The sequence below is a fragment of the Phalacrocorax carbo genome, chromosome 15, assembly GCF_963921805.1.
Source record: "Phalacrocorax carbo chromosome 15, bPhaCar2.1, whole genome shotgun sequence".
Classification (NCBI taxonomy): Eukaryota; Metazoa; Chordata; class Aves; order Suliformes; family Phalacrocoracidae; genus Phalacrocorax; species Phalacrocorax carbo.
In genome coordinates this window covers 13,651,619-13,665,665 of record NC_087527.1, presented here as the reverse complement: position 1 = coordinate 13,665,665, position 14,047 = coordinate 13,651,619, and the positions used below count along the sequence as shown (strand labels likewise).

Genomic DNA, 14,047 nt, shown 5'->3' with positions numbered 1-14,047 from the left:
ATATCAACCCACTAAAAACTGGTGCTTGGATCTGCTTCCAAATTGCTATTATCCCCGCAAAAGCAATGCAGGAAGCCTGAATTCTCTCTTTGTAACATTTCAGTAGAGCTAGAGGCTGTAGCCAGGATAGTAACCCCACTGTGCTACAGGCCCATCAGACACTTTGTAAGAGCCTCTGCCTTACAGAGCTCACCCTCTAAATAGACGAGACAAAAGAAAGGATTATGGTCCTAACTTTCCAAACAATCAAGGATGTGAGTGGTTTTAGTTATGACGGAAATCCAAGCCATACCCAGGAACTGAGCCCATGTGTTCCCCCACCCCAGTCAAGCAGCTTATTCATGGTTACATCCAAACCTTCCCTGCAGTAATTAAGAACAACAGTGTTGACTACATTCAAATGAGGAACAGCCAAGACGAGAACCCAAACAAGCCAAAAATGCAAATACAAGTGTCCAAATATTTTCTTAAACTGAACATAGACTCCAGCTCCCAGACACGCTATCCCAAAAGGGCCAATTACCAGAGTCTCAACTGTTGCCTGGTGAGGCCAGAGCACTGCAGTCATAAAAGAAATATCTGTCAAGCAGGAGTGCATTTCCCCATTTCCTGCTTAAGCAGCTCACAGCATAAGTAACACCACTAATAATTTTGCATACAGAGCCATCCTGGCCCTTTCCTAACGGTGCTCGTGCACTGAAATTGTTGGGCACGGATGGCCACACTCATCTTTTATAGCTCATTCAAAACCCACGGGAAAAACAATCAGAACACAACACAACCTTTACATTTGTTGACCTATCAGCAACAGCGGGACTATGAACAGCTGCAGCGTTATTCCTGAAGCAGAGAGAAATGAAGTGTAAGAACGGTTTGCCTCTCCCTTCCAGTACTGGAAAACCCCAGTACGGCGTTAGCCCTAGCGCCAGCGCAAACAGTTATCAGCAATAACTGGGGTTGGCAGGAGCCAGCAGGAGAACCTCAAAGGTGCTTAGACCAGCTCAGCTCTCAGGACTGTGCTCTGAGCAGCCTCTGCCACCACCAGCCTTCAGCAGCAAGGAATTCAAGACATCGCTCTGCCCCCAGGCATGCCCACTGGAACAGGCAGGTAGGTATCAGCCCTTTACCTGAAAACATCCTGGTCCTCGTGGTCTGTGGGGGGGTTGTTCCACTGGGAGGGGATCCGACAGTAAAAATCACTGGGGATGGGCTGGCAGAGCCCCCAGCCCGGGCACCAGAGTGCAGGGTCCCTCCGTAAGCACCTGAGGGAGCTGGGGAGACAGTTGAAAGGCGCAGACTGGCATCACAGGAAAGTTACTCAGAGCGCGGTGTGCCTCACCCAGCAGTTTTGTGTTCCTGCAGACTCTCGTGGGAGACAGTGGCTACCAGCACCGGCCAGCACTCCCTTTGGAGGCATCCCCCGAGAACAGGACCGGGCCAGGCTGGCATGGACTACGGGACACGAGCTTGGGCAGCGTCACGCATCGCTGCAGCTGTTCTCCCCTCCTCGCTTCCCAACCTGCGAGCCCAGGAAGACCCACCCTTGCAGAGCCATTCACAACTGATCCGCCTGGCAGAAAGGTCCCGCTTCCACAGGTTATCACATTCGGAAAGGGCCAAAAGAGGAAGCCCTGCCTACAAAAATCACACCACTAGCCAGCAGTTACACAGCACGTGTAGCTCACAGACCTTCGAGCGCTCCACAAAAGAAAGCAAACATTACACTCCTCACGGCAGTCACTTCCCTTGCCAAAAGCCATCGGAAAAGCAGTCTCCCATTTGTAGGGGGCATGCAGGGAAACTGTCTGCCCCAACCCAGGACATCCTCCCAGGTCTGCCTGGCCTCCCCACTCACCTGCAATTTCCATCGGCTTCTCGTTGTTCAGGCTGTCGTTGCTGCCAGCTTCCGAGATCTGTGCCCCAAAGGCTGCCTTCAGAAGCAGGTCAGTGAGCCTGCCCGTGCTCAGAGATCTAAAAAGAGGACATACAACACGATGCAGGAGGTCTACAGGTGCAAGGTTCCAGCTAACTTCCACTCCAGTTTGTGCCATTCCTGGTCCACAGCCACTTAACGCTACACAGCAAACTGGAGCTGAAATAACCACTCTTCCTCTTTCAAGAGAGCATCTGAAGCACCTACTGCTACTTGCAGAGAGCATACAAATACCGCGACTAACTGCAGCAATGCGAGTACTGACTACAGCATCGCTACAACACAATTTTTCTTTGATAGAAGATATGGAGATTAATACCAGAGGACTCCTCCAGATCACTGGAGAAAGCTGCAGACTGCAGAGGGGCACGTAAGAAAACTTAACACTAACACACGAGTGACTTTGTATCCTGCAATGCTTGTGACAAGTCAGCACATGGCTTTCAAACAGATCTCTGGTCTGAAGACCTGTGCCCACTGTTTGATGGACAAGGAGCACCTGTAACACCCTCTCATCCACAACAGGCACAGGCTACACAAAGAGCAAGGCACACATCTGTGTAATCGCAGGGAGTCTGGTCTAGTCACAAAATCCTGCATCCCCACTCGATGAAACCCTGGACACTAAACACAGTGTGAGGCTGCAGAAAACCTTTAATTTTATAAAATCTTTAGATCTAGACTTTAAAAATCTGCATCATATCTGCTTGCCACCCAAGGGTGCTAGCAGTAACTACAGAACGTTTACAGACTATGTTACAACTTCAGTGTTAGCTGGGGTTTGAAATTTGCCCCACCTGTCCTGTATAAGGGAACAAAGCACCACCGTATAAAGCAGACTATAGCTCACCTGCCCTTGATCTCTTCCACAGGCCTCAATCCCAAGCCAGTTTGCTGGCAGTGAAAATGACCCATCTCCTTCAGATCTGGCAAGGTCTTGTTGCGTGTCGGAGTCATCATGACTCCCTGATGGGCCAAGAGGGTGAGAAGATTCTGGGAGCTTGGGGTTTTGGGGAACTCAAATGGGGACACAGCCTAAGAAGAACAGAAAAAAACAGATCTGTCTTTAAAACCAAGGAGGAAGGTTCCCTTTGCCCCCACATTTGTTTATCAAAATTCATCCGTATGCTTAACCTGTCTGAAATAAGGAGGTAGGAATCCCACCCCACGCAGTTACTTGTCCCCAATCCCAGAAAGACTAAAATGAAAGGACAACAAACTGCTGAAAGTTTGTAGCAGCCTAACACAAGCACAGAGGAAATGCTGTCACAGCGCCAGCTTCGCGTGAGACACCGGGGCTGTCACCTGCTTAACCGTCTGCTGTCTCTGCTGGGGATTCCTACCGGACGCACACTTCATCACAAGCCGAGCTGCTGTGCACAAACCAGCCCGGGCACTGCAGTTCACTAATGCGCTTCTGCCTAATCTGGGCAACTCCTTTTCATTGCCTGTTTAAAACCCTGGACTCTGCTCAGATGGTGAACGCTGCTGCCAAGCGAGATCCATCCACTAAGAACTAGGACACCACCCCATTTCACACAGATCACTGAACAGTCCTTGAAGAAAAGCAAACAAGTGGTGATAAATCCAGGTCAGAGTTATCTGATCATGCGGTGCTTCACCCCCAAAAAACCCAACAGATCAAGCTGTGAGAACCCCAAAAGCAGACTCCCTGACGTACCTTTGTAGGGGAGCCCATTATAGTTGGCAAAGGGCTCCTCTGCATGAACTCGGACAGCTTCGGTGAGGATCTGAGCTGCCGGCAGTGCTGCAAGCCGTGAATCTGCAGAGGCTGGCTGACTGGGGTATGACCGAAGTGAGCAACGAAAGGATCAGAGTGTTGCTTGGTTATCTTCTGCCTGCAGGAATGCAAATCTGACAGGTTGGGAGCGCTGTGGAGCCGGGAGCCCATCCCTCGAGGAGAGTGTTCGGGCGCCGAGGAACCTGGAGGGCGCAAACACAGCGACAAACCACATCAATTTCTGGTTCTAACACAAAGAGCCAGCCTGATCCCAGGATCCACATCTACAGATGAATACCTTCAGTGGATGCTAAGGACGGCACTCAGATCAGCGCCACAACCTGCTAGGCCCGATGGGGTTTTGACTCTACAGGAGGAAGAGACAGGCACAACAGGGACACAGCAGTGTAGCTTCTTTCCTTCACTGCAGCCCGTACAGAGAAAGGGACCCTGACTGTCACAGAATCACAGAATGGTAGGGGTTGGAACAAGGGACAGCAGCAAGGGAATGACACGTCAGGCAGGCCACTTGGCAGAGGGGGAGTTGGGAGATGCTTTTCCTTCACTCAATCCATTGACTTCAAAGTCACAAATGTGAATTTCTGTGACGCAGGGTCTGTCAGCACTGGAAGAGGCTGGCTGATGGTACGTGAATGGATCAGCCCTGACTCCTACCAGCACACAGAAATCCTGGCTGGCCAAGCATGGAGGGAGCTGCTGAAGGACCATACCCAACCTTGAATGCCCTGAGACCACGGTTCTGGCCTTATCCACAGGAATAATGAAGGAAGGTAAGGACCAACGCACCGGCGACAGGAATCCGGCTTCTCACTTCTGCTCCAAGAGAAGAGGGGATAACAGTCTGGCTGGGCTGCTCTGGGATTGTTCCAACTTTGAGGGAACACAACAGAAAACAGGTTATTCAGTATCAAGTTTCCATAGGCAATAACACCACCATGCATCATCTGTTTTACAGGAAGATGCCGGTTATCTCTCCCATCTTCTCAGCCCTAGCTCTGTAGTGAAAAGATTAACAACTCCTGTAAGCGGAGGGAAAAAAAAAAAGCTGTCTGGTATTAGTTTAGCCAGTTTCGGTCTGGCTTTGCAGTGACATTAATTCAGAGGAACAGAATATGAATATTCTGCATTTCCCCACCAGCAGAGACTAATACAGGATTGGAAACACTAGAGATTTAGAATAGCTAGTTACATCAGAGTCTGTTCTTTTATAGAAAACAGCAAATTGCGTCAGTTGCGCACTGGGGTTTTCCTTATCCCTTTTCCACTTGAACTGCTCATTAGCATCTGGATCAGGCTACCATATATTCAGACAGCTACTTTTCAGTTTGAACAGTGAAGTTCAAGCCCTTCCAAAACTGGTCAGAATTTTGCTCTGACAACAACTGGCTTACATTTTTATCTCACCTCAGCCTGAGCCAGTAAAAAGATACTTTGCGCTTACAGAAGTCCTCTTCAGAGGGCAGCAAAATGTTCGACACAGACACCAAAACAAAGCTTGCCTCTCCTGGGGCTAATAGGTATTTTCCTCTCCATTTTACTGAAGCCAAACCAGTTGTCAAACGGTCTATTGACAAGAGCCATGGGAGAACACAACAGCCTGAATTCCCTATTATCTGGCAGCTACAGCTGGTTGTAACCTCCTTCTTTACAGGAACAAGGCACGTGATTTTATTAGGGCAGCAACATGCCAGTTGACACCTTACCTTGTGGTGATGGCATAAACGGCTTGGCACCGCCGAAGGAGAGCTTTCTAGAGCTGGGCACAGGTCCATGCTCTCCAAGATAAGGAGGGGAAGCACCAGTTTTAGGAAAACCAAGAGGACTTGTACTGCTGGACCTCCGGACCGTACCAGACCTTACAGGAAACAGCAGCAGCACACACGTTACTCCAGATGCCAGTATAGAAGAGTAAGAACAGTATCACCAGGCACATATACACACACAGAGCTACTTCCACAGAAGTGGAGCTTCATGACAGTTTATCCTGGATCAAAAACCCACTGCTCCAGGACTACACTAATCCAGATTAAGATGATAATCCTTATTTGCAAGAGTTTCAATCCAAACCAAATTTTGCAGAACAAATGAAAAGAAAGAATGAGATTATCTTAGCCGTAGGCAGCAAAGCCTGTCATTTTTCAGAAGTCACTTTTAGATGCTTTCAGGTATCTACACCAATCCTGAAAAAGAGAGTGTCTTATCTTGCCACATCCAAGGTGTTTATTGTAGGCAGTACCTTCAGAATGGCCTGAGAGGGCTTTACTCAAGTGTCCCTCCTGTGCTGAGCCACTCGCTCCTCTGTCAGCCACGCTCTTTACCATTTAGGTAAAAAGCTCCGTGAGAGAGGTCGTACGATGCAGAGGCAAGCTGTGCCGAAGGCGCTGCTCTGCAGCACAGCTTTGACTCACATCAGAAGCTACGGAGCAAGACAAAGCAGTGTGTGGCTGTCAGATCTGAAACCGTTCAGTATTACCCAGAGGAATTTCTGTTTGGGCTGGACAGTCAGAATTGCCTGGGCTCCAAACTCCTTTAACTCCTTGTGAAGCCTCAACTTAGGGAGTTAAACTTAATTTGTGCAGCGTACGTGTGCAGGAACCTCAAGTATTACCCAGCTGCTAAAATGAAACAAAAGAGGAAACTGGACTAGTGGGAAAGTGAGTACAGCCACTCCATCACTCTGGAGAGAGATGGGATTATCATACATCAATTATTTATCAATATTTTAATGTTTTCACCACTTGTTAAGAACATACAACCTAAACCCTATTTGCTGAAATGCCATTCTGCCTCTGTAGGCTCCTTCCCCAAGATTCCCACTACACTTCTCTATATGAAAAAACAGACTTTTCATCAAATCCTTCACTCTACTCTCAATTTGGAAACATTTTTTGCCTTGTTAAAAGAACATTAGTCTTAGCCAGTAGGTGGTTTTCTGGACAGGAATCAATGAATATGCTGGAAAAAACCCTCTGTGCTCAAGCCACTGAAAGATGCTATCACCAAGGCATCCTGCCTCCTGCATTAAGCTGCCCATATGTATCTGAACAGAAGGAACAGAGACATATGGGTTTCAGCAGCACAAGCAGGGCTAGACATTACCCAGAAATGGCAAAGTCATCCTAATGAAGTGTCACTACATCTACTCAACAACACTACTAGGTATATGCTTTACTTTATGCCACTTTCAGAAAAAAAAAAAATTAAAATAGTCTATTTCAGTAGTTGAGATACAAGAGTTTGATCCACCATCACTTCCATTTTCAATGGGTTACTATGTTTCTCAGCCAAACGAATTCACACTACATTCACATGTTTGGGGAGGGGGGGGGGAAGGAAATCCTCTAAAATTTTAACCTAAAAATCACTTCTCTTCTCAGGCTGCTCCAGATTCAGAGGCCTAACACTCATCAAGTGCCTGGCCCTGAAGCAAAATGAATACCCAGCAAGGACATGGACACCTGGCGAGGTGAAAAGATACTCCGACATTCAGCGGCGGAAAGTATTGCTCCCCCGGGCTTTTAATTCTCCAGAATATGAACCGCCCAGAAGGCTGAATATTACTTATCAGGAACTTGCAGAAAAAAACACCAGCTGGCTGCCACTGCTGAAAGACGTGGAACGTCAAATGCCACCCTACGAGACACGGGATAAGCAAGCAAGCAGACGAGCAGGACAGGTGATGTGGCCAAAAGCACGCACACATAATTACCACCTCAACAAGCCACATATCTATCCACAAACAAGCTACGTTACGCAGGCGTACACCAGCCAGTCAGGTGACAGTGGCTGATTTTTCAGAAACAAGAGCGTACGTCAAGGTCTGTAGTCAAATGACTTGGCAAACATGACGAGGCACTTGGCTGTAATGGCCTGTTTGATACACCTGATGGAAAAGTGGAATCACATACTAAATGCTCAGTGAAGATTTCTCCTTCCATTCCTGAAGGGTGTCTACTGAATCTGCTGATTAGAGGAAGTGATGGTGAGAGATAAATATGCCTTCCTGGGGCAGGAAAAAAAAACATTATACCAGAGATTTTTGAGAAGATGCTAAAAGCAGAGCGTGAATCATCTGATTGCGTCCATTCCTCGAGTTCCTCTGCAGGGATGATGCTAATCTCATCATTACACAGCGCTGACTAAAGGGAGCAAAACATGGCAATTTGATCCCCGACCGGCAGCTGCAGGCCGTGAACCTGAGCTCAGCAGCCCATCACCAGGTCCGGGGTAGGCACAGCGTGCCTGGGTGCACCTTCTCCAGAGCTCTCAACTTTGTATGTCACGCGAATAACCAGGACTCTTTTGTGAATTCCAACGCTAACAGAGTCCACAAGTTTTGCTGTAAAAAATACAAGGCTTACAGGAAACAGGAAGGAGCTTATCACAAAACGTGCCACACACTCGAAGTGAACATCAAATAGCATTAAAGTAACACTGGCACAAAACAACCTCTCTGCTGATCCCTGGTTAATATCAACATATCATGTCTCTACCCTGAGTTCACTTTGAATAAGCCTTACCCTGAGTTAGGCTGGCTGAAGCCCAAACGTAGGCTGACATAGGTATTTACCCTACTTCTTATATCTAAACTTTAATCCAGATACCAAAGCAACTCATCCAAAAAAAGACATGACACCTCACAGACACTTCTGTTTGAATGCCCCTGCTGTACAAACTCGTTAAGATCCTGTACGAGTCTCCTTCCAACCAGTCCATGACCTGGGCTGCCACTGTCAACCCCGCAAGGAGCAGAAATTATATACGAGAAGAGACAGAAGCGCTATGTGTCTTGGCTGTACAAGGCATTACCACTGAACTCAGAAGGTGAGCTGTACAGCTGAAGGCTGGCATCCAGGTCTTCCTGACAGCCTTCAGAAAACATGCTCTGCCTCACAGGCATAAATTGCTCATGACTGAATCGGTCCTGGCTGCATAACCACATTAATATGCAACTCGTGTAAGACACATCATCTATGGTGTGACTAGCTACAGGAACCAATTAAGGTAAAGTCAGGTAAGTTTGGCAGCACCATCCTCTTAGTTGTTTGTCTCAGCTTTTTCCTTTTGTAAAGGTATCTGCCAGATGGATGCTTCTCTCTGCTTGGATACCCAACCACATAGCTGGCATGGGAAAAGCTGTCAGTCTCAAAGGGGCTCAGCCTGCACTGAGAGTTGACAGTAGCTGTCTCACATACTTGCACACAGACAAAATGTACAGTACATGGTAACAAATAAATCTCAACACCGCTATAAAAATACGCCAAAACTACATTACCACTTAACACACACCACATCTGCTCCCTACAGCAAGGGGGAGAGCCCATCACACAGGGAAATTTGTAGAGGTACAGACAACAAACTGTGAAACAGGTTTTTTTACACACACCCCCCCGCTGTAACACAAGAGCCCCTGCACTGACATTACCCCCTCCTCCCAGGCTCAGCACTCACCGCGGAGAGGCGTATTGATTGGGAGACTGCAGGTTCTGCTCGATCCGCCGGTAGTTGTGAATTTGCGTTGGGACCGGAATGGGCACGGAGTGTCCGTACTTGCTGCTAGAAAACTGACCTGGCCGGCTGTTGAAAGGAGACACACAAAGAAAGCTTCTGGTAAGGTGTGGGCCTTCAGCCAGGTAATTGGAAGTTTTATCTTCGTAAAGCAACCGTAGACAGGGAGCGTCCCCTTGGCTGCTCTCGGGTTGTGGGTTTATACCGGGAGGTAGTTCAAAGTCATATCAAAGGGAAGTGGCACCACACATCTCCTGAAAACAGGCACCTTTCTTCCAGCACGATTCCCACCCACAGACTGAAGTTAAACCACACACCCAAGCGCACCACTCCCTCCAGGAAAATTGGAGCCCTGCTATTTCAGGCCACAACTGGCCTAGTTTCCAACCGCTCAGATCCACAGCCAAAGAGCACACCATTGAACAGGGGCTAAGCAGTCGTGGCTCACAAAGGACACCAGCAAACATTTTGCTGCCAAGAGCTACTTGCAATTCACGCAGCGGCTCTGCTGCAGCAATGGCATCTCTGTGGAAGCCGCAGCACGCCACGAAGAGAATGCGAACTTGTGGTGTATATCAGAGTATTTGCAAGTTAACTACAGGGTGGAGAAGGCAACTGAGGAGAGGATAAACTTGGGGGACAAGAGCTAGTATCTATATACCCATCAAGGTCAGCTAGAATACCACACACAGAAAATAGGACAGGCGCATTCTGCAGACCTCAAACTTCTTTCTAGTTTCATCCAAGCAGGTTCATCAGCTCGCGCCTGATATCTATTCCCCCGGGTGACAGTTTCCCCTGTTACTCTTAGCCTGTACACTGCACTACACACAAACCACGCTACACAAAAACCATGCAAACACCACATTTTACTAAGTAGCCACCTAAACTCTTTCCCCCAAAGGCTCCAGAATTCTAGGATTAATTGCTATGGCAATGCTATTTACAACTGCCAACACCAATTGCAGGGATGTTGCACAATTACAGAAAGATCTTATTGGTAACAAAGGCTTCCGCAGTTGTCCTTGTTGTCAGTCAAGGACACGCGCCTGGGTCTGCCCGAGAAGCAGAGAATATCACTTCTTTGGGTCTAACGCTCAGAGCGGAAGTGTTTTACACACGATGAAAGGAGATATTTAATTCAGCAAGAACATACATGTGTGCACAGGGGAAGAGAGAAGAGTTCGTGACTTATGTGGCAGCTCAAAGCATCCCATTACCAGAATTTGTTTTTTGGGGAAGGTGTCAGTAGCACTCTGTGGTTTATGGTGACAGTGTTGAACAAAGCTGACCCGCAGGAATGTGTCTGCAGATCTCCACACTGCACAGAGATGCAACTCCATCACAAGATAATAACTGGAAGAGATCTTTCATTAAAGCTGAAAGATCAAAACATGATTCAGATTTCTTCGTTCCTCTCTCCTCATGTCTACTATTTTTTAAAATTAATATATATTCTTCCTTGTGTGCTCTTATTTCTTCCTCCAAGAGAACAGACTCTTAATCTGGAGTTTGTCTCTAAAAGGCAGCACGGAAGCCTTGATTCTCCACTGACATGCAATAAAATAAAAGCATTCAAGGTTTCCAATTGCCCGGTGGAAAGGTGAGGCTTTGGTGTCTTTGCCTTCCATCAGCATAAGACACGGTGTCAGACAGACGTAAAGCAAAGGGAACTTTAACCAAGAAATCTGACCGTTATCATCAAACTTTGTACGTACCCTGACTTTCAAGATACATTTCAAATGCTATCTCTTCCATCTGGCCAAAATCCTTTGGAGGAAAAGAAGTTCTCGGGTGAAAGGATCCTCCCTCTCCCCAAGAATGATATCAAGTCCTTACAGGAGCCAGGTTTCTCCACAAGGTGCTAGTTGCAAAAGCAAGCATCCAAGTGAGCTGACATACACTAAACCTGCTAATTGGCCTCAAGCCTCGAAGAATACAATTGACCATAAATTTGCAAAGACAAAGAGATAAAGCAGGGACAGGGAGTTTAACTACTTGGTGGTAATTAAAAGCTCTTTGAAAACGGTATTGAATCAATTGCTGTGGGATACATCCAAGAAGTTACCTTTCGTTAGACTTACTAAGCATTTTCAACAAGGAAGTGTTTTATAAAAAAAAGAAAAAAGATCATCTGTCAGCATATTTTAATTCTGCCTAGTCCTTACACTCTTAGTTAACAACAAGGAGAACTGCTTTAGCGTGTACTGTGATATCCTGAGGAAAACCCACTGCTGGCCACTCTAAAATAGCCTTTGCTTTTTGTCCTAGTTGGACCGCATCCAGCAATGCCTGCTCGCCTAGAGCCGCACATGAAAGGGAGAACCGCTGCTCGCAAGTGAGCGGGGACGGAGAGAGAATCAGGAGCCCTCTGCGCCAGCGAAGCCAAGGGCTGAACCAAGGGGCCTCGTGACATCTACAGCGAAGCACTGAAACCCGTGTTCGTAGTAAAGGCATACCTGGGAGGCACCAGTTCAAAGCGCTTTCAGGGGACAGATCATAGATCATGCTTTGCACTCTGGATTTGGAGTGACTGCTCCGATCTTTCAGTATTTATGTCTTATTCCCCATCCTGGACAGGGTAGGAAGTAACTTTTCAGTGCTTCTTTAAAGCCATAAGAAAGCGGGAAGTAGCGCTAGGTGCCACAGAAGCTGCTGGGAACGAGTAGGAAAGACAGCGAGAGGAGAAACATGTTTATATCGCAGCTGCTGGCATTGACTTGCCACCTTGTGAGCCAGCAGAATACGATGAGGTCAGTTTGGTGAAGACAGCAGTGAACAGTGAAAAGTAGGCAGCGTTTGTAGTCAGCTTCCATGAATTTCCACTCGCTGCTGTCCAGAAACAAGGCCAAATCCTTTAATAAAGACTGATCCCCAGAATGCAAAGGAATCAGTTAAGGAATAAGCTGTTAAAAAGCTTAGCAGGCGATGGCATAAGAAGCCTCATGCAATTAAACTCCACACTGTGGTATGTGCTTGCCAATTAATCTGATCACGTCAGCAAGGCTTTGAGCTATAGTCTTCTCCTTTAAATTTGTATGCTTTGAGGCTATGTTTTGTCATTTTCTGGGCTCTGTTTATGTGACGACTGTGTTCAACACATAGCCTGGGACTACATTTTCTTCTTAAGAAAGATTTTAGGGTCATCCATCTCCCAGTGTGAAATCCCCTTCGACTGCCCTCCCCAACAGGTGCCACACTGACAGAGCAGAAGATGAAAGCTGTCCTGCTTCCCCACTAGGCAAGAGCGAGACGGGAAGCAGCACCACCAGTTCCCTGTAAGCTAAGCACGTACCCTAAAGCTTCAAGCTCTAGAGTCCATGGTATCACCTTCCACAGACCATTAACGTCCTCTGAACACAAATGCATCAGGACCCGCTGGCAGTGCTGGGCAGCCAGTGCTGCTGTGTGTGGGCAGCTGTCACCTACACCATTTCTGAAGGCCAAAGCTGAGCTTACAGCAACTGGTTTAGTTGGAACTAAACTTACGACCGTGCCCGTTTGCACTTGTTACTCCTACTCCTGCATCCTCCGTTAGTAAACAAGGCCCACATAGCAGCACTACTTTATACAGACAGAGCACAAGATGCTTTTTGGATCTTCAAGCAAACTACAAACAACTAAGTCGGCCCAGATCTGGCCTTCAACATAAGGGAGATGAGCAACACTCCTCCACATTTGCCCAGTAACTCAAGCCCACTGTCATTTCAGCCTTGGCTAAGCATTGTGCTCTAATTCACTGCATCAACTGAGGAACAAGGGTCTTTATCTGGAATACTCCCCGCCTCTGGAGGCTGAGCACAGAGGGGATGACTAGCACATGCATGCCAGTGGAGCACATTTACTTTCTGCTTGAGAAGAATCCCTGCCCCCCCAGGGAACAGAGTTAATTCCAGCCCTACTGCATTCTCTCCTAGCCCCTCCTGAGGGCCAGAAGAGGGAGAGGCAGGCTCTGTAGCTGGGACTGATCAGTGCCCAAGGCTGGGGAAGTTTCTCCTGGGTGTTTCCTGTTATCATTTAATTAAAGGAGAGATGTGGATCTTGCCCAGCACAACATCATCTGTAAAATCCCCTCCTGGAAGTCAGCGGGCGTTCAATTAATCAATGTTGCATAGTCACCACTGAACAGCCCTTCCTACCTGGACGGGCTAGGAGAACTGCTGTATGGGGGTGAAGGAGATGGTGTCCTTCCCTGGCTTTCCAAGCCTGCTGAAGTCACCAGAGAACTCCTGAAGAATGACAGAAAGAACCCAGCTGTTAGAGCCTGGGAACCAACCCTGCTCCCCCAAAACAAAGCACAGCAACAGAGCTGTGTCTGCCCAGCACCCTCTGCTGAGCGTAGGAGCCCTGGGGACTGCCATGCTGCCCCACATACGCTCCGTTAATTCAGGTGCCACATGCTGATGATCAAACTGAAAATGGTCGGAACCAGGCAGGTGACAGTTATCCCTGAAACAAAAGTTAACTCAGCAACATCTTCCCTCCCATCCACCAGGATCCCAGAAGTCCCTAATGCACGGTACGCTCCAGGGGCTAAACAATTTCAGGTGCCTTGGTGGTCTTACCCGCTGTACATCAGGCTGTCTTGGATTGGTTTCCCTCCTGCAGCCTCAGCAGTCAGATCACCTGAGGAACAAGGAAGTGCAGAAACAGATTAATTTTCTTAAAAATCTTTATATATTCAGAGCAACTGCGATTTTGGGTAGAATTTCCTGCTCCTCCAAGACCTGCTGAGTCGCTTCTGAAGTCAGAAAAACATGTGGGCTGAAGCTGATGTGGATGCTGCTGATCCTTATACCCTGAAGTTTTGGAAAATATAGGCTGAAATGAAGCCCTTTTGGAAG

General features: G+C 47.6%; 1 protein-coding gene across 5 annotated transcripts in view; it reads right to left on the bottom strand.

The window, feature by feature from the left end:
- ULK1 (unc-51 like autophagy activating kinase 1) overlaps positions 1-14,047 on the bottom strand; it is an 83,538-nt gene that overhangs the window by 12,619 nt on the left and 56,872 nt on the right. For 3 of the 5 annotated variants that reach the window (XM_064466459.1, XM_064466460.1, XM_064466464.1), the window contains 9 exons: positions 13,769-13,829; positions 13,343-13,432; positions 9,147-9,272; positions 5,399-5,550; positions 4,482-4,565; positions 3,615-3,877; positions 2,784-2,968; positions 1,856-1,971; positions 1,128-1,271 (listed from right to left, as the gene is read on the bottom strand). In XM_064466459.1, the coding sequence (XP_064322529.1) occupies positions 1,128-1,271; positions 1,856-1,971; positions 2,784-2,968; positions 3,615-3,877; positions 4,482-4,565; positions 5,399-5,550; positions 9,147-9,272; positions 13,343-13,432; positions 13,769-13,829 (1,221 nt within the window). The remainder of the gene's footprint in view (positions 1-1,127; positions 1,272-1,855; positions 1,972-2,783; positions 2,969-3,614; positions 3,878-4,481; positions 4,566-5,398; positions 5,551-9,146; positions 9,273-13,342; positions 13,433-13,768; positions 13,830-14,047) is intronic. The other 2 variants (XM_064466463.1, XM_064466462.1) reach the window with 2 other exon arrangements.